This window comes from Anolis carolinensis, chromosome 4 (genome assembly GCF_035594765.1).
Source record: "Anolis carolinensis isolate JA03-04 chromosome 4, rAnoCar3.1.pri, whole genome shotgun sequence".
Classification (NCBI taxonomy): Eukaryota; Metazoa; Chordata; class Lepidosauria; order Squamata; family Dactyloidae; genus Anolis; species Anolis carolinensis.
In genome coordinates, this window is record NC_085844.1 from 3,625,807 (window position 1) to 3,648,018 (window position 22,212).

At 38.4% G+C, this 22,212-nt stretch overlaps 1 protein-coding gene across 2 annotated transcripts in view; it reads right to left on the reverse strand.

Annotated features, from left to right (window-relative positions):
• Positions 1–22,212, reverse strand: part of adck5 (aarF domain containing kinase 5) — a 45,539-nt gene that overhangs the window by 1,806 nt on the left and 21,521 nt on the right. For both annotated transcript variants that reach the window (XM_062979891.1, XM_062979892.1), the window contains 7 exons: positions 20,330–20,461; positions 17,782–17,865; positions 15,971–16,052; positions 13,167–13,245; positions 11,726–11,817; positions 8,730–8,988; positions 3,809–3,925 (listed from right to left, as the gene is read on the reverse strand). In XM_062979891.1, coding sequence (XP_062835961.1) covers positions 3,809–3,925; positions 8,730–8,988; positions 11,726–11,817; positions 13,167–13,245; positions 15,971–16,052; positions 17,782–17,865; positions 20,330–20,461 — 845 coding nt within the window. The remainder of the gene's footprint in view (positions 1–3,808; positions 3,926–8,729; positions 8,989–11,725; positions 11,818–13,166; positions 13,246–15,970; positions 16,053–17,781; positions 17,866–20,329; positions 20,462–22,212) is intronic.

Here is a 22,212-nt window from a genome sequence, read left to right on the forward strand (position 1 = left end):
AAACACATATATTAAAATGTTTATATTTATATCTATAGCTCTATCTATATATATATTAATATTACTATTATCATTTTTATTATTATTATATTGCTCACCCCTGAGGCAGGGCACAACACAGTTCAAGACACATATCATAAAATATGATGTAAAATAGATATAAATATAAACATTTTAATATATGTATCTCTCTCTCTCTCTCTCTCTCTACATATATATATATATATATATATATATATATATATATATATTAATATTACTATTATCATTTTTATTATTATTATATTGCTTACCCTGAGGCAGGGCACAACACAGTTCAAAACACATCTCGTAAAACATGATGTAAAATACATATATTAAAATGTTTATATTTATATCTATAGCTCTATCTATATATATATTAATATTACTATTATCATTTTTATTATTATTATATTGCTCACCCCTGAGGCAGGGCACAACACAGTTCAAGACACATATCATAAAATATGATGTAAAATAGATATAAATATAAACATTTTAATATATGTATCTCTCTCTCTCTCTCTCTCTCTCTCTCTATATATATATATATATATATTACTATTATCATTTTTATTATTATTATATTGCTTACCCTGAGGCAGGGCACAACACAGTTCAAAACACATCTCGTAAAACATGATGTAAAATACATATATTAAAATGTTTATATTTATATCTATAGCTCTATCTATATATATATTAATATTACTATTATCATTTTTATTATTATTATATTGCTCACCCCTGAGGCAGGGCACAACACAGTTCAAGACACATATCATAAAATATGATGTAAAATAGATATAAATATAAACATTTTAATATATGTATCTCTCTCTCTCTCTACATATATATATATATATATTAATATTACTATTATCATTTTTATTATTATTATATTGCTTACCCTGAGGCAGGGCACAACACAGTTCAAAACACATCTCGTAAAACATGATGTAAAACACATATATTAAAATGTTTATATTTATATCTATAGCTCTATCTATATATATATTAATATTACTATTATCATTTTTATTATTATTATATTGCTCACCCCTGAGGCAGGGCACAACACAGTTCAAGACACATATCATAAAATATGATGTAAAATAGATATAAATATAAACATTTTAATATATGTATCTCTCTCTCTCTCTCTCTCTCTACATATATATATATATATATATATATATATATATATATATATATATTAATATTACTATTATCATTTTTATTATTATTATATTGCTTACCCTGAGGCAGGGCACAACACAGTTCAAAACACATCTCGTAAAACATGATGTAAAATACATATATTAAAATGTTTATATTTATATCTATAGCTCTATCTATATATATATTAATATTACTATTATCATTTTTATTATTATTATATTGCTCACCCCTGAGGCAGGGCACAACACAGTTCAAGACACATATCATAAAATATGATGTAAAATAGATATAAATATAAACATTTTAATATATGTATCTCTCTCTCTCTCTCTCTCTCTCTCTCTACATATACATATACATATATATATATATATATATCTTACTATTATCATTTTTATTATTATTATATTGCTCACCCTGAGGCAGGGCACAACACAGTTCAAAACACATCTCGTAAAACATGATGTTAAATACATATATTAAAATGTTTATATTTATATCTATCTATATCTATCTATCTATCTATCTATCTATCTATATATTAAAATACACAGAACCAAGATTAAAATACATAAACACAGGTCAGACGCTAAAACCGATCCTGAGACACCTTAAAGGGTCCACTGGAGTCTTCTCTCTGAAGGTTTTGAAATACAGTAGAGTCTCACTTATCCAACATAAACAGGCCGGCAGAATGCTGGATAAGTGAATATGTTGGATAATAAGGAGGGATTAAGGAAAAGCCTGTTAAACTTCAAATTAGGTTATGATTTTACAAATTAAGCACCAAAACATCATGTTATACAACAAATTTGACGGAATAAGTAGTTCAATACGCAGTAATGCTATGTAGTAATTACTGTATTTATTATTTATTTACATGACTTTTACCCCGCCTTTCTCTCCGAGGAGACTCAAAGTGGCTTACAGTAAATAGGCAAAAATTCAATGCCTAAAAACAATGTAAAAACAACAATTCATATAAAACAATCTACAAAACAACCGTTCATATAAAACAGATACCATTACAAAATAAAATCACATTACAGTCGAGTCTCACTTATCCAATGTTCTGGATTATCCAACGCATTTTTGTAGTCAATTTTTTCAATATATCATGACATTTTGGTGCTAAATTCGTAAATACAGTAATTAATACATAGCATTAATGTGTAATGAACTACTTTTTCTGTCAAATGTGTTGTATAACATGATGTTTTGGTGCTTAATTTGTAAAATCATAACTCATTTTGATGTTTAATAGGCTTTTTCTTAATCTCTCCTTATTATCCAACATACTCGCTTATCCAACATTGTGCTGGCCCATTTATGTTGGATAAGTGAGACTCTACTGCAGGAGTCCTCAAACTTTTAAAGCAGAGGGTCAGTCTACAATCCTTCAGACTGTTGAGGGGCCGAATTATCATTTGGAAAAAAAAAAACGAACAAATTCCTTTGCACACTACACATCTCTTATTTGTAATGCAAAACAACAACAATGAAAGAACAATACAATATTTAAAAATGAAAACAATCTTAACCAACATAAACCTATCAGGATTTCAATGGAAAGTGTGGGCCTGCTTCTGGCCAATGAGATAGTCAAGTTAATTAGGATTGTTGTTGTTGTTGTTGTTGTTGTTGTTGTTGTTGTTGTGTGCCTTCAAGTCATTTCAGAATTTGGGTGAGCCTAAGTCTAACATTATTTATTTATTTACTTACTACATTTATTTACTACATTTATATCCCAACCTTCTTACCCCGAAGGGGACTCAGAGCAGCTGTATGTACATACAATCTATATATATAAAAGAGTGATGGAATCCTGGCACCGAGCAAAACAACAAAACTAAACACCCCCCAACCTCGAAATTTCACAACACAATCCATCATCCACGCCTCGAGGTTGAAACCACAAAATATCACGTCACGAACCTCCACAGGGCCTTAAAAACCCCAAAAACCGGAGCTATTCAGTGCAATTCCAATGGGCCACAGCAATGTGTGGCAGGGCACACAGTATATTATATTATTAGCATAGCACAATATTAACATTATATATTACTATATTGAACTATACCACTATACTGTAATACTATATGTAATATATAACATATAATTAATATTATTATATGGTATTATTATTAGTATTATATTGTATAACATTATAATATTTTTATCAATATTATATGTATATACAATATATTATATTATTAAAACTGATATACAAATATTATATTATAAAACTGAGGGCGGGGGCCAGGTAAATGACCGCATCCGGCCCCCGGGCCTTAGTTTGGGGACCCCTGCTCTACTGTATATAAAATTTTAAGAATGTCCAAGATCCAGAATCCTCAAGTCTTCGTATTTATGAATTTAGCACCAAAATATCACGATGTATTGAAAACATTGACTACAAAAAATGCGTTGGATAATCCAGAATGTTGGATAAGTGAGACTCTACTGTAGATGGTGGATGGGAGGGTTTGGACGGTGTCTTCCTTCATGGTGGAAGAGAGGGAGTAGGACTGGATGGCCTTTGGAACCCCTTCCACTGTAGGGTGTCTATGATTCTTGCACAAGCAAGCCCCCAAGTGTCACTCACCTGAGTGTAAACTCGAAGAGGAAGCCATCCCAGGCGGCCCGGATCCAGCGGACGAGGAGGCTGCTGCCGATGCCGCTGGACCTTTGGGTGACCGTGTGGCTCCAGCACCGCACTGCGCTGTGGGATTAAAGAAGGAAAGACGGCCAAGGGTCAATGCTAAGGAACAATTGGGAAGCCAGGAAGTAGGCTTGTGCATTTTGCTGGACATCGATCTGTTTTTATTTATTTTATTTATTTATTTACAGCATTTATATTCCGCCCTTCTCACCCCGAAGGGGACTCAGGGCGGATCACATTACACACATCAGGCAAACATTCAATGCCTTTTTAACATAGGACAAAGACAAACAACAAACATAGCTCCGAGCGGGCCTCGAACTTATGACCTCCTGGTCAGTGATTCATTGCTCTCCCGTCTGCGCCACAGCCCCGGGCTTTTTGATGGCAGAATTCCGGGAGACCCCTGTATACGTTTTTGTGTGCCTCCCGAAAATGGGAATGCAGCGAGATGGGCATTTTTGTAGCTGAAAAATATGGCTAGATCCGGCCCATTGACGGCAATGGGAGGACTCCACGGGGGGACGGGGGACGGGACGGTCTCCCCTTCCTATCATTTAAGGCAGGGGTCCCCAAACTTTTTAAACAGGGGGCCAGTTCACGATCCTTTGGACCGTTGGAGGGACTATAGTTGGCCACCGAGCAATAATAATAATGAATAATAATAATAATAATAATAATAATAATAATAATAATGACTCTGGCAGAAACCAGTGCAGGTGGTCCCGGTGGTGATGGGCACACTGGGTGCCGTGTCAAAAGATCTCAGCCGGCATTTGGAAACAACAGACATTGACAAAATCACGATCTGTCAACTGCAAAAGGCCACCCTACTGGGATCTGCGCGCATCATCCGAAAATACATCACACAGTCCTAGACACTTGGGAAGAGTTCGACTTGTGGTTTTGTGATACGAAATCCAGCATATCTACCTTGTTTGCTGTGTCATAATAAAATAATAATAATAATAATAATAATAATAATAATAATAATAATAATAATAATAATACATCACACAGTCCTAGACACTTGGGAAGTGTTCGACTTGGGATTTTGTGGTATGAAATCCAGAATATCTATCTTGTTTGCTGTGTCATAATAAAATAATAATAATAATAATAATAATAATAATAATAATAATAATAATAATATTAATAATAATAATAATAATAATACATCACACAGTCCTAGACGCTTGGGAAGTGTTCGACTTGTGATTTTGTGATATGAAATCCAGCATGTCTATCTTGTTTGCTGTGTCATAATAAAATAATAATAATAATAATAATAATAATACATCACACAGTCCTAGACACTTGGGAAGTGTTTGACTTGTGATTTTGCGATATGAAATCCAGCATATCTATCTTGTTTGCTGTGTCATACAATATAATAATAATAATAATAATACATCCCAGAGTCCTAGAGACTTGGGAAGTGTTCGACTTGTGGTTTTGTGAAATGAAATCCAGCATATCTATCTTGTTTGCTGTGTCATACAATATAATAATAATAATAATGCATCACACAGGCCTAAAGACTTGGAAAGTGTTTGACTTGTGGTTTTGTGATACGAAATCCAGCATATCTATCTTGTTTGCTGTGTCATAATAAAATAATAATAATAATAATAATAATAATAATAATAATAATAATAATAGTACATCACACAGTCCTAGACACTTGGGAAGTGTTCGACTTGTGATTTTGTGATACGAAATCCAGCATATCTATCTTGCTTGCTGTGTCATAATAAAATAATAATAATAATAAAGAGGATTGGAAGAGACCCCTTGGGCCATTGAGTCCAATCCCCTTCTGCCTCTGTGCACCAAAAGCACAAGCAAAGCACCCCTGACAGATGGCCTCCCAGCCTCAATGTTAATGTTAATAATAATAATAATAATAATAATAATAATAATAATAGACCCTTGGGCCATTGTGTCCAATCCCCTTCTGCCTCTGTGCACCAAAAGCACAAGCAAAGCACCCCTGACAGATGGCCTCCCAGCCTCAATGTTAATGTTAATAATAATAATAATAATAATAATAATAATAATAATAATAATAATAGACCCTTGGGCCATTGTGTCCAATCCCCTTCTGCCTCTGTGCACCAAAAGCACAAGCAAAGCACCCCTGACAGATGGCCTCCCAGCCTCAATGTTAATATTAATAATAATAATAATAATAATAATAATAATAATAATAATAATAATAATAATAGACCCTTGGGCCATTGAGTCCAATCTCCTTCTGCCTTTGTGCACCGAAAGAACAAGCAAAGCACCCCTGACAGATGGCCTCCCAGCCTCAATGTTAATGCTAATAATAATAATAATAGTAATAATAATAATAATAATAGACCCTTGGGCCATTGTGTCCAATCCCCTTCTGCCTCTGTGCACCAAAAGCACAAGCAAAGTACCCCTGACAGATGGCCTCCTAGCCTCAATGTCAATAATAATAATAATAATCCACCTCCCTCAGGACCTCAAGATTGAACTGCAAAGACTCTGGCAGAAACCAGTGCAGGTGGTCCCGGTGCCAAAAGATCTCAGCCGGCATTTAGAAACAATAGACATTGACAAAGTCACGATCTGCCAACTGCAAAAGGCCACCCTAGTGGGATCTGCACGCATCATCTGAAAATACATCACACAGTCCTAGACACTTGGGAAGTGTTCGACTTGTGGTTTTGTGATACGAAATCCAGCATGTCTATCTTGTTTGCTGTGTCATAATAATAATAATAATAATAATAATAATAATAATAATAATACATCACACAGTCCTAGACACTTGGGAAGTGTTCGACTTGTGATTTTGTGATACGAAATCCAGCATATAGATCTTGTTTGCTGTGTCATAATAAAATAATAATAATAATAATAATAATAATAATAATAATAATACATCACACAGTCCTAGACACTTGGGAAGTGTTCGACTTGTGGTTTTGTGATACGAAATCCAGCATATCTATCTTGTTTGCTGTGTCATAATAAAATAATAATAATAATAATAATAATAATAATAATAATACATCACACAGTCCTAGACACTTGGGAAGTGTTCGACTTGTGATTTTGTGATACGAAATCCAGCATATAGATCTTGTTTGCTGTGTCATAATTAAAATAATAATAACAATAAGGGTTGTAAGAGAAGAAGAGACCCCTTGGGTCATTTAGCCCAACCCCCTTCTGCCCTAGTGCCGTGGGGGCCGGATTAATGGCTTCGATGGGCCGCATCTGGCCCCCGGGCCTTAGTTTGGGGACCCCTGATTTAAGGGCTATTGGGATTAAAGTGACCGTACTTGGAGGACACATCAACCACTGTTAGCTCGCCAACTCTTTCCTGCTTGAGGCAAGTGGGAATGTTGCAATTGGCCAGCCTGATTAGCACTGAATAGCCCTTGCAGCTTCAAAGCTGGGCTTCTCCTGCATAAGGGAATCCTTTGTTGGGAGGTGTTAGCTGGCCCTGATTGTTTCCTGTCTGGAATTCCTCTGTTTTCTGAGTGATGTTCTTCATTTACTGTCCTGATTTTAGAGTTTTTAACGCTGGTAGCCAGATTTTCATAATAGGGAGGAGGAGGCACTGGGGCCTATGGCATCTCCCAGCAGGAAAATAACACGATTCTCTATCCTTTCTTTCCCATTGAACCAGAGCGGGTCACAGCAACACGTGGCTGGGTACAGCTAATCTATTTTTATGCACATAATAAAAGTGAAAAATGTGTATGTGTATATGTGGAGGAAGTGTCCACTTACACAGACAGCCTCCCACCTCCACAAAATGTTATAGTTCCCACTGAGCAGGAGACACCCTGGCCCTCCTTCCAATGACATGCAGGTTACGGTGAGTGCCATGAACATGATGCCCAAACCCTGCCTGTGTCCCCCACAAACACCATTCTGCCCCCCACCCAAGTTAAGGCTTCCATGCAGGGACAATTTCATCCTAGATGTTCAGTTTTTCCTCCAGAATGGATATCTCAGAGTTCCCTAATTTGCATGACCCCGCCCACTGCCTCTCCCTTAACCCTTTCCTATGGCACAGAGGAATTGATCAGCAACTGAACAAGAGGTTTGGGGAGAATTCACCATGATTTACAGGATTTGTACCTGACCTACATCCAGAGAACACTCTGAACCCAACCAACGATGGATCTGGACCACACTTGACACGGACGATGGGACTTGCAGTACCTTCACTGATACTGTGACCCCCACCGACAATAGACCAGGACCAAGCTTGGCACAGAGAAGCCCCATGACCAACTGAACACACTGCAGGGGTTTGGGGAATGGACCTTGATTTTGGGAGTTATAGTTCACAAGCATCCAGAAAGCCCTGAACCCATACGACAACAGATTTGGACCCAACTTGGCACACAGACCCAACCTGGCCAACTGTGCATAGAGGCCTGGTTTGGGGGTGATTAACCTCGGATCTGGGAGTTGTAGTTCACCCTTATCCAGAAAGCCCTGAACCCATACGACAACAGATTTGGACCCAACTTGGCACACAGACCCAACCTGGCCAACTGTGCATACAGGCCTGGTTTGGGGGTGATTAACCTCGGATCTGGGAGTTGTAGTTCACCCTTATCCAGAAAGCCCTGAACCCATACGACAACAGATTTGGACCCAACTTGGCACACAAACCCAACATGGCCAACTGTGCATAGAGGCCTGGTTTGGGGGTGATCAACCTCGGATCTGGGAGTTGTAGTTCACTCTTATCCAGACGGCACTGAACCCAGCCAATGACAGATCTGGACCAACCTTCAGTGATATTACTTAACATCAGTATGTTTCCCCCCAGACCGAAGCCCAAAACGGGGTTCTGGAGACCCACCTCTTGGCCATGAGGTAGTAGCGGTCCACGGGGGTGCCGAGGGCCACGTTGATGCCCCGGACGGTGTTGATGTTGCGGAAGACGAGCAGCATGGAGCGGGGGAGGTCCTTGAGGACGCACATGATGCGGTCGAAGCGGTTCTTGGCCATGTCCTGCATGTAGGCCGCCTCCTCCCGCGTCAGCACGTTGGACAGCGCCAGCTCCGCCATGTTGATGGGCCGCTGAAGAAGGATCTCGCAGAAGAGAAAGTAGTCCTCGCCTGGGGCGGGAAAAGAAGAATACGGTGCGTCTACACAGCGGAACGATTGCACTTTGACACCACTTTAACTTCAATTGCTCAACATGATATATGCCGTCACACCCAGGCACCTTTTAAAGCTTTAAGATGTGCTTCTTCCTTTGCCCAGGTGAACCGCAGGGGCCTTACTTAGAAGCCCTGGAAATCCCAGTAACCAAAGGCACTTCAAAGTTGATCAATCAAACAAAATTTTATTTTCACAAAGTCCATGGCAGACTTAGCACACATAGTTAAGGTTGCAAATATAAACAGTCAACTTATAAAACCTTGCAGATGTTTCTTTCTTGCTTTTCCCCTTTAGTTGCTGGTTAACTTCCTCCAAAGGCAAAGAGATCATGAGATCCCCTTTACCCTAGCCCTGAGCTATCAGAAAGAGCAGGTCTATAACTATCTAAGCTCCAAGCTAGTTTTTGAGGTGAAGTAGGTAGAACTTCCTCCAGTGGCAGAGAAATCCTGAGATATTCTCTGCCCCAGTGCTAAGCTACTATTTTTTAGAAAGAACAGGTCTTTCCCTCTCTATGCTCGGCACTGGTTTTAAAGGCAGGTCAGTACTTACGATGGCTTTGTCAGAGTCGGCCTGGCTTGGCCACACAAGCACATCTAAGTTGTTAATTCTACAGTCTAGAAGGCAAGAGGCTTCTCAAAATGGAGCCTTCTTTCCCCAGGAAAAGGGGCGGTCTCCAGAATAAGATACATTTCCAAGCTGCAAGCAGCAAAGATTTTGCTGAGCTGGCTACAAACTCTGCTAATGGCTAAACTATCAGGTTGCTGCAGAATCTGCAACAGCCCTGGAAGAAATGCAAACAGGTGCTATTCCTACAACTATGGGCAACTTGTAAAATCAAAACCCTGGGAGACAGAACATGATATAATCCTGGGATCTGTAGCTTTGCAAGCTCTTTACCCTTCCCCACAAACTATAATTCCCATGGTTTCATAGCATTGAGACACAGCAGTTAAAGTGGTGTGAAACTACATTCATTCTCCAGTGAAGATGCACCCTTTGACTACAGAAAGAGACAAAGTTTGGGTTTGATAATATTAGAAGACCATAAGCGAACTGAAATCTAAGCCTCTAGGAATGTTTTTAATTGGTTTTAAGGGCTTTAAGGGCTTATTTTTCTAATTCTGTTAATGCGTAATTTCATTTTAATGTTTCATATCTCTTATTCTGTGACGCTAAGGTTTTAACTGCATTGGTTACAAGGAATGCAGGATACAAATAACAATCACAACAATAATATGGGAAGGCAAATTAAGTGCATTATTATTATTATATTACTTTATACCTGAGTCCCTTTTTAGAGAGTAAAAGCAGGCTGCAATTAACAACCATAGTAATAATATTGGAATTCATATACTACTGTATTTTTGTATTAGTTTATATTGCACTTTTATCTCTTGACCAAGACACAAAGCCACCGACTACACTAAAATTAAATGTAATTTAATATCAATAGCATACTAAATTTCATATTAAAATAGAATGAATTACAAGTCAATTAAAACTACTCAAACCCGTTTCAAATTATCAATATTATTACTATTATTATTCTATTTATGTAATTATAGTTGGGTTGAAATGAGATAAGGGTAATACAGTCCGCTTTGAAGGGTCTAGGAAGTGAAATTGCTGGTTCTTATGTATTTTAATATGCATTTTAAAAATATTTTTAATGTGTATCTTTTATAGAAATACATTTTAATATGTGTACAGTATTTGTGGTTTTTTATAATGTGTATGCGTTTCAATTATTCTGTCACCCATTTCGAGCCACAAGGGAGATGGGTAAGAAATGAAATTATTATTATTATTATTATTATTATTATTATTATTATTTCAAGTCATGAGGAGAGGTGGGTAAGAAATGAAATGATAATGATGATGATTATGATTATTATTATCATCATCATCATCATCATCTCAAGCCACGAGGAGAGGAAGGTAAGAAATGAAATTATTATTATTATTATTATTATTATTATTATTATTATTATTATTTCAAGTCATGAGGAGAGGCGGGTAAGAAATGAAATTATTATTATTATTATTATTATTATTATTATTATTATTATTTCAAGCTACAAGGAGAGGCAGGTAAGAAATGAAATTATTATTATTATTATTATTATTATTATTATTATTATTATTATTTCAAGTCACGAGGAGAGGCAGGTAAGAAATGAAATTATTATTATTATTATTATTATTCCAAGTCACGAGGAGAGGTGGGTAAGAAATAATATTATTATTAATAATAATAATTAGCCTCCCATTTATACCCCATTCATAGCAGGATAGTAACACCGTGTCACACAATTTTTGTTCCTGGATTATAAATATATTTTCCTAATTCGTTCTATCATAAAAACATGGGAAAAGTTTATTAAACTGCCAAAACTTTGTTCTTGCGGGAGGGACATCATCCTGCAGCACGTTTTGCAATAGTTTTTTCAATGAAGATCTCAACCAATTCAATATAGTTTCTGCCACAAAAACAAAGTTTCTGGAGGAGAACGACGACTTTCAGAGTAAGGACCGCACAATGAAACGGGAAATAATACTTTCGAACCAGGAACAGAACATTTTTCAAATTTTGTTACACAGCGTGATGTGTATATGCACAGCCTTTCTCCAATCAAGATGCACAGAACCATTGACTTATTATGACATTTTTAAAGGATCCATTGCACCCACCTTTCACTCCCAGTTGTTTCGAGTAATGCTCCATCTTGACGTTGTCCCGGAGGATGATGGCCCTCCACAGCTTGCAAAGGGCTTCCCGTTCCCTGCAAGAAAAACACAAGGGCACTGTTGCATGAGAAAACCATCCCCGGGTCCTTGGGATGTCTAGTTTGTTGGATTATGGTTGTATGTGTTTGAAATGTAAACCAAGTGTTTCTGCTGTTTTTGCAAGAGTGTGTGTTTCAGCAATGAAACAGTTAACAGCAGGCTAGTTTTGACTGACAGCCTGTTGTGCTTGCTATGACCTATCAGGCATAATTTCCGGCTTGGGAGGTCGAACTTCCTGCAGACTGAGGAATGTGCTTTCTTATCTCTCTGAGTGTGTTGAGCTGTGCTTGCTGAGGCAAGAGGCTGTAGAAGAGTGATGGCTTTTGCTGTGCTTTGTAAATATGTATTATAGATATTGAAATAAATGTTTGGACTTCAGACTATTGATGTGTTTGAGTCTGACATTGAACAAAGGAATTGGTGTGGCAGACGATTGCAACCAATTCATCAGGGTGCTGGAGAAGATGATTGATGGTGTTTGAAGAAACCCACCCAGCTCGCACCCTGACCTCCACACTGACATAGTTCACTTGGGCCAGGTCCCCACTGACTTAAGAAACTAAGCTAGGAACTTCCTCATTAAATTCCCAGTTTCACCTATATTTTTGGACTTTACCTGGACATTACAACACAATACTTCTATTCAGGCAGGAGAAATCATCTCCCTTGCCCCTTGGGGGAAGAGCAATTCACCACCCCTGCGCCTTTGATGAAAGGGACCTCTCGCATCGGAAGGAAATCTGCATGTCTACAGCCAAACCCATCCTCTGTCATTTTTGCATGATTGTATTGATATATGATGTTTTGTTTCTCTGGAGTCTGGAATTGCCAGACCAGCCCTCTTAAGGGGCCCTGCCATGTTCATCTCATAAGACAATAGCCTTCCTGGATAGGCCAGAAGATGCCCTCAAGCACTTTGTTATTTTTCCTGTTAGGTTTTTTATTTCGTGTCAGAAACATTGCATAATAAATAAGTTTAAAAGTGATAAAATAAAGAAGTGACACTCCACTGGACTCTGAGGCAGTTTATAGTTGGAAGGGACCCCCAGAGGACATCTAGTCCAACCTCATTTTGCCATAAAGGAAGACAGCATCAAAACCCTCCTGAAAGATGGCCATCCAGCCTCTCTGTAAAGGCCCCCAAATAGAGACTCCATTATAATTATATTCCATTATAATTGAAAGGGACCCCCGGAGGACATCTAGTCTCTGCTTAAGGTCAGGAGTTCAGGAAAGTCCCAAACAAACACCTGGAGTGCTAAAGGTCAGGAGCTGCTGACCTTATATGACCCCAGCTTTAGAAGATTTATTTCTTGGTTTAATATTGCGTCCTCTTTGCTCTTACCTCTCGTTCAGGTATTCGTACAGGCCGTGATCGAGGAGGACGAGCTGCGCCTTCCCGTCTGGACCCTTTTGCACCAGGACTGCAAAATAAAGGACATAATAATAATAATAATAATAATAATAATAATAATAACCATTTAAAACATAATTTCCTTCAAGCTAATGCATCTCCTTCCTGTTCTACTGAATTGCATCTCAGCTTCTCTTGCTAAATATAAACCAATATATAACCTAAGATCAATACAAAAACAGAAGGGGTGGCCGTATCTACACTCTTATCCATTTTGGCTCAGGCTCAAACTCTTGTGTCTTTTTGATACACTCAATCCATTGCAAGTCTATACTCAACTTCCAGCATTACGTTGACCACAAAATCGCGCTGGAGATGCTAGAGATTCCTAGAGAGGGGTCCCTCCAATTTAAAAAATATAGCAATGTTATTCAGTGTTCTTCCTTCAAGCCCTCTCAACAGATGGCTACCCAGCCTCTATTTAAAGGCCTCCAGGCAAAAAGGCTCCACTAGTGGACTCCGAGGCAGTCCAAATTCCATCATACTTGAAAGGGAACCCCGAAAGACATCTAGTCATTTTATCATATGGGAAGGCTGTCAGTGGTTTTTTTTTGGTGTTAGAGTGTGAAATGTTAAATTCAATTGTTGCTGTTGGATTGTGTCTATGTGTTCCGGCAAGCTTTCCAGCGGCACAGGAGTTAATTACATGCCAGCCCTGATTGATTGCCTGCAGGGCCAATGGGTCAAGACTTCCGTTTCAACAGAACATTCGGAACATTCTTCATGACTGTGGAATGTTGGGAGGTGCCTGCTAGCACTGATTACAGACTCGGTGAACAGAGAGGACCGGCATGCTTTGCCTTTGCTGGGGAACATGAGTCCTGACAGTGATGATGTTTAGTATTGTATATAGTCTGTAAATAAAAATATAGTACCACTGGGATCAGCAGATAATTTATGACTGAGGTGTCGTTTGTCGGTGCCACTTTGCCGATGCTTAAGTGGTCTGACTGATGGGAAGAAGGTGAGAGACCTGACTCATAAATAAGTCAGGGTGGCGATGATTATGTCAGAGTAATTTTCAGCGCAGCAGTAGTTGGATGGAATCAGAATGAAGAGACATCCAAGACGATGGTAAACTATATACAAGTTTTACTGCACAAGACAAACAGACTTGCAGACAATAGACACAGGACTCTCCCTAGGCAGACAGAACAGAACTAAACTAATGTAATCAGTAATGCATACACACACTTGTGTCTGGACACTCCCCAGTTCCAGCCACACATCAAGGTCATCACAGCTTCTTGGCAATTAACTCTTTACAGATTATAGTACACTCTGGATGATGCAATCAGTATACAATACAAACCAAGACACAAATTGCATTTAAACACTATCAATACACAAATCCCACATTAACAGATTAACCCCTGACAAAGGCATCATCCAGATGGCCTGTCTGCCTTCCCTCCTTCTTTCTTTCCCCATGCTTCTTTTCCTCGTTTCTTTTCCTGTCCTTCATTCCTTCCCTTCTTCCTTCTCTTTCCTCTCTCTTCTTTCTCCCCTTTCTTCTTTCTTTCCTTCCCTTCTCTCTTCCCTTCCCTTCTTTCTTCTCTCCTTTTCCTTCCTTACCTTCTTCCTTCCTTTACTTCTTCCCTTCTTTCTCTCCTTCCTTCTCACCTGCCTTCTTACGCTCCTTTCCTTCTCTTCCTCTCTTCTTGCTTCCGTTCTTCCTTCTCACTTCTCTCCATCCTTCTTCTCTCCTTACTTCCCACTTTCCCTTCTTCCTTCCTGCTTTCCCTCTCTCCGTCCTTCCTTTACTTCTTCCCTTCTTCTTTCTCTCCTTCCTTCCTTCTCTCCTTCCTTCCTTCCACCCTTACTTTCTTCCTTCTCTTCCCTTCTTCCTTCCTTCTTCCCTTCTGTGGAGAACTCAGGCAGGGGGGAATTTGTGGAGATGTTGTGAATGACTGAGGTTCTTTTTCTAGGCAGGGGGGAATCTTTTGAAATCTCACCACTTATACCAATTGTTGAGAAGGATGATTTTTCTATTAATTAATTATTATATATTTTATATCCACTGCCACCAGTTATTAAAGAGGTTTGTTTTTTAAACGCTGCCATCAGATGTTAAGAGGATTGTCAACTCTTGCCACCACTATAGGAATACGTAGCCACTAGCTACCTAGAGAGGAGACTTTTATTTTTCTTTCTTCTTCCTGTTTATTCTTGATGTGTGTATGTATGACAGAGAGTGAGATGTTTGAGAGAACAACAAGTTTATTCAGGCACAAGCTTAATGGATACAATTCTCACTTAGAGACACTTTCCTTAACAATTGCAATAACAGAATGAGGTGTTTCAAACTTTTAAATTCCACTTCAATCACAGAGTATCTGTTCCTAGTCAGGAGACAGACTACCTTAAAATAAGTCACCAAACTTATTTTAACTTGACTCAAATGCCAACCTTTGAGCCACCCTGATCCTCTCACTGAGAATCAGACTTCCCTGTGGTTCGCTGACCACAGACACTGACTGACTCAAAATGACCAGTTGAGTCTCCCTTGATCCCTCATGGTGCAGAGTAACTGAAATATTAACCCCTTTTAAAACATAATTAAACGTGACTTTTAAAACACAATTAAACATGGCACTTGTAAACAAAAAATCCCACTTCTTTACACATTCCTTCTCTCCTTCCTCCCCACTTTCCCTTCTTCCTTTTCTCCTTCTTTCCTGTTTTTACCCCCCCACCCAGAGCCCATTCATTCCCTTGCAACCATCCCTTCCTACCGTTTCCCGGGTGGGGGTCGGCGTGGATGAAACCCGTGAGGAAAATCTGCTCCGCAAAGGTTCGAATCAACTTGTCCGCCGCCTAAAAAAAAGCATAAACAAACTGCTGGAACTCAACCACATCCTGCTCAAGTTTATAGTCCTCATCAAGGAAAGTCTGTGCCTGACTCTCTTTTTCTCTCCTGTTTGTTAGACTCATTCTTCTCAAGCACAGGCCTCTTTTTATTCAAAGTATCCAGACTGCATGACAAGCCTTTTAGTCCTCTTTTTTTGCTTTTCTCCTGTGAGCATGGAGAGAGACATGATGTCTCCAGAGAGATCAGTAACACTACATAACACAATGTTTTGTTCCCGGATTATCAATGTCATTTCCTAATTGGATCTTTCATAAAAACATGGGGAAAGCTGATTAAACTGCACATACTTTATTTTTCCGGGAGGGACATCCTGCTTTAGTTTTTCTTTTTTTTCTTTTTAATTTTTTTTCTTTTTTTTAGAATAATATTTTTTTAATTGTTATTATTGAGAAAATTACAATTATATTAACATACTAGCTGTGCCCGGCCACGCGTTGCTGTGGCAAAGTGGTGGTGGTATTGGTTAAAAATTGTTGTGTAATTTTTATTTGATGTTATTTGCATTTTTTTATTAATTTTATTGTAAGTTATATTTTTATTTATTATATTTTATTATTTTCTTGTATTATTTTTAGTTATTTTCTGTTATTATAGTATTTTATTGTATTAATTTTTTTAGTGTTTATTATTATTTTTATTGGGTTGCTAGGAGACCAAGTTGGAGGAGCTTAGCCTTCTAACTGGCAGCAATTGGATAAAAGCAATTATTCCTCTCTCTCTAATTAGGACTTTATTTTTCTTTTCTTTTTGTTGTATCAACCTAGAGGCATGGATGATGGGTTGTGTTGTCAAATTTCGAGGTTGGGGGGCCTGTAGTTTTGTTGTTTTGTGGGTCGCCGTGATGCCATCACTCTTTTATATATATAGATTCTATACATTTCCCCCTCTTTTATTTACATTCACCCCTGTGCTCCCCTTCCCCAGAGCCATCTGTAGTCCCACCAAAAGTTCAATTTTTCATTTGGAGGTAAATTCCCATCTTCTTTTTCCAATAATTTTTCTAGAAATTTTCTCCAAATTTTTTTCCATAATCCCTTCTTTACTTTTAAATTTGATGTTAGCTTGTCATTCAGTGCCATTCGCCAAACTTCTTTATACCATTCATTAATTTGTATTTTCATTTCTCCTTTCCAATATTTTGCAATTAGTAATCTAGCTGCTGTTAATAGCATGTCTATTAATTTTTTTCCCTCTTATCTTTCTCATGCTCTTTTTTAATTAAAAGTAATATTTCCCCTGGATTCCTTCTAATTTTTATATTCATAATATTTTCTATTTCCCTTATGACCAATTCCCAAAAACCTTTTACGTGTTTACAATCCCACCACATATGCATGTAGGTTCCAATTTCCTGGCACCCTCGCCAGCATTTTTCATTATTATTCTTATTCATAATATTTAACCTTTTTGATGTTAAATACCACTGCTTTAGTTTTTCAATAAGTATCTCAACCAATTCAACATAGTTTGTGCCACAAAAACAAAGTTTCTGGAGTAGAAAAACTACTTTCAAAGTAAGTGCAACACAATGAAACAGGAAATAACACTTTCAAACCAGGAACAGAACATTTATCAAATCTTGTTACATAGGAATGAACATGAGTCCACACTGACTATATAACGCAGTTTCAATCTGCATTATGTGGCGGTGTAGACAATGCTTTCTTCACTCACATCCTTGGGCTGCAGGCCTTGGCTCTGGATCCCTTCCACGTCGCTGATCTTGCAGCCTTCGTAGAAGTCAGCCGTCAGGACACGCTAAGGACCAGAAAGAGAAAAAGAAAAGGAGGAAGAAAAGAAAGAAAAGAAAAATCCAAGTCACCTTTGACTTCCTAGTGTTAAGAGATTGAGTTCATCTCATTTGTTTTCCCATCCTCTCTACATTAATGTGTGTCTGAACTTTCAAGTCACCTGTTGGCTGTGAATTTTATAGGATTTTCTTGGACAGCAAATCCCCAGAGATGGTTCGGCCAGTTCCTGCCTTCCACATAGAGCCAAAAACACCTGGGATGTGTTGGTGGTCTCCCATTTAAACACTAACTGGAGGTTTTTAAGCAGAGGCTGGATGGCATCTGTCAGGAGGGATGGATGGTGTCTCCTTGCCTGGCACAAGGGGGTTGGACTGGATGGCCTTTGGGGGTCTCTTTCAACTTCAGGATTCTTTCATCTATCTATCTACATATCTACATAACTACATATCTACCTACCTACAAATCTACCTACACATCTACCGACATATCTATCAATTAATCAAGCAGTCTATCAGCCTACATATCTATCTATCTACAAACTTATTTATACACACACACACATATATACATATCTTTCTACATATCTACATAACTACATACAAATCTACCTACACATCTACCGACATATCTATCAATTAATCAATCAGTCTATCAGCCTACATATCTATCTACAAATGTATTTATACACACACACACACACATATCTATCTACATATCTACATAACTACATATCTACCTACAAATCTACCTACACATCTACTGACATATCTATCAATTAATCAGTCTATCTATCAGCCTACATAGCTATCTATCTACAAATTATTTATATACACACACACACATATATACATATCTATCTAGCTACATATCTATCCATCAATCTACATATCTACCTATTTATCTATCTACATATCTACCTACCTACCTATCTCCACATCGATATCAATCTACATCTCTCTCTGTCTGTATATCTATCTCTCTACATATCTATTTATCTAAATATCTATCTACATATTTATCTATTTACCTACCTACCTATCTCTCCATCTTCATATCTGTCTACCTACCTACATATCTATATATACATATCTCTATCTATCTACATATCTATCTACCTATTTCTCTATCTACATATCTGTCTATATATTGACCTACCTATTTATGTACCTACCTATCTACCTATTTATATATATTTCTATCTACCTATCTATCCATCTATATACATATTTACCTGCCTATTTATCTATCCATCTATCTGTCTACATTATCTACCTACTTACCTACCTATTATTATTCCATTTATTTATACCTTTATCTCCCCAATGGGGACTGCCTACCTACATATCTACCTATCTATCTATCTATCTACCTTGGTTTAGTTTTTATTGCATTGACTATTTGCCGATATTTGCTGTTGACTACCCTGAGTCCCCTCTGGGAGATAGGGCGAGATATAAACAAAGTTTGTATTATTATCATCATCATCATCATTATCATCATCTTCATTATTATTTATATTACCTACATACCTACCTACCTACCTATCTGTTTGTCTATTTAAATATATATCTACATATCTACCTACCTACCTATCCATCTATCTACCTACCTATCCATCTACCTATCTATCTATCCATCCATCTACCTACCTATCCATTTACCTCCCTACCTATCCATCTACCTACCTATCCATCTACCTACCTACCTATCCATCCATCTATCCATCCATCCACCTCCTTACCTATCCATCTACCTATCCATCCATCTACCTACCTATCCATTTACCTCCCTACCTATCCATCTATCTATTCATCTACCTACCTATCCATCTACCTACCTACCTATCCATCCATCTATCCATCCATCCACCTCCTTACCTATCCATCTACCTATCCATCCATCTACCTACCTATCATCTACCAACCTACCTATCCATCTACCTACCTACACATCTATCTATCCATTTACCTCCCTACCTACCTATCCATCTATCTATCCTTCTACCTACCTACCTATCCATCCATCTACCTACTATCCATTTACCTCCTTACCTATCCATCTATCTATCCATCTATCCATCCATCTACCTACCTACCCATCTATCTATCCATCCATCTACCTACCTATCCATTTACCTCCTTACCTATCCATCTACCTACCTACCTATCCATCTACCTACCTACCTATCAATCTATCTATCCATTTATCTATCCATCCATCTACCTACCCACCCATCTACCTACCTATCCATCTACCTACTTATCTACCCATCCATCCATCCATCTATCAGGGGGTGGGGTTGGACTGGATGGCCTTTGAGGGTCCCTTCCAACTCTAGGAGTCTATCTACCTACCTACCTATCCATGGTGTTTCCTGGGCAGACAGCGCAGTCCAGCTCCCGCTCTATCCCTCAAATTCATTCATGAATAAGAAGGGAATGACAAAGGGAGCGCTTTGCGGGAAGACCCACCTTGCTGCTCTTGTCCCAATGGACGCGGGGGACCACCACAAAAGGGAAGTGCGACAGTTCGCGAGCGCATCGCTCCGAGTTGCGGCCCTCGTTCTCAAAGTCCAGCTCCTGAGCCAGCGTCCCCTTCAGGTCCTGCCAAATCATCATCATCATCATCATCATCATCATCATCATCATCATCATCATCCTTCTTTACTTATACCCTGCCACCATCTCCAGGAAGGGACTTGGGGCAGCTCACAGCACTCCAAGTGCCGCATATAAGCAATAATACATAAGTATATATATATACACAGTGACATAAGAATAAAAACAACAACGCACATAAAAACCCACTAATCAAATCGTAAGAATTATAAAAATTATAAAATTTCCTAAAACCCAGCAGAACCTGCAAATAAAGCTGGCTGTCTGCAGTAAGAAATCAAAGTGCAGAGTCAGGAATCTGCGACCCCCAACTTGATGGATGAGCTAAGTCCCACCTCAGCTCACCTCCTCAGACCACTCTGCAAACGGCGAAACTGGCACCGACAAAGAACGACAGCTTCGCTGATTTATCTCTGCTGAAGCCAGCGGTACTGAAAGCTTTATTTACATTATTTACAATGCTAAACTCCAAAGCTATCCGGACACATGTTGCATGTCCCGTCTCTCTAACAAAGTCCGCTCCTCTGTGCAGGAAGCACCTCTTCTACATTCCACAGCTTGTGATGTATCTTCCTGTCAAGTAGCACAAATGGAAGTCCTTGCCATTTGCCCTCCCAGCAATCAATTAGGGCTTGCCACAATTAACCTGTTGGCTGCTGGAATGCTTGCCAGAATGAAATACATACATTTCACAGCAACAAAAGATTACACATTTCACTCCATATCACAAAAACACTATCATCATCATCACATGTTCACCTGTCTCTCTTTATTGGCCCCGAACTAAGCCGTGGTTAAGATGGTCAGACAGATGGACACATTTAGAAGAAGGTGGTTATGAAAAGAAGGCATTGTTTGTTTTGAGAGGTTACGTAATACAGAACTTTGGTCCAGATGCATTGTTGGCTGGGTTCAGTGCTGTCTGGATAAGGGTGAACTACAACTCCCAGATTCCCAGAGCAATCACGCCCAAACCCTGCCAGTATTCCCAGTTGGCCAAGTTGGGTCTGTGTGCCAAGTTTGGTCCAGATCTGTCATTGATTGGATCCAGGGCTCTCTGGATAAGGGTGAACTACAACTCCCAGATGTGAGGTCAATCACCCTGAAACCAGGCCTGTATGCACAGTTGACCATATTGGGTCTGTGTGCCTAGTTTGACCTCAGATCTGACCTCAGCTGGGTATAGTATTGAGTTGCTCCATGGGAGTCGAAGTGGTGCCAAACTGCATCAATTCTGCAGTGTGGATGCACCCACTGAGTCTGGGAAGCAAGAACTGAATCCCAGACCTTCCTGGCACCATTATTATTATTATTATTATTATTACTATTATTATTATTATTACTACTACTACTATTAATCTGAGAGAATGCACTCATTGAGTTGGGAAGCAAGAACTGAATCCCAGACCTTCCTGCCATTATTATTATTACTATTATTATTACTATTATTCTGAGTGAATGCACTCTTTGAGTCTGGGAAGCAAGAACTGAATCCCAGACCTCCCTGGCACCATTATAATTATTATTATTATTATTATTGACACAAAGATAGAGTATGACACAGTGAACGAATTCTATATGCTGGATTTCGTATCACAAAATCACAATTCGACACTTCTCAAGTGTTTAGGATAGTGTGATGTATTTTCGGATGATGAGTGTAGATCCCATTATTATTATTATTATTATTATTATTATTATTATTATTATTATTATTATTTTATTATGACACAGCA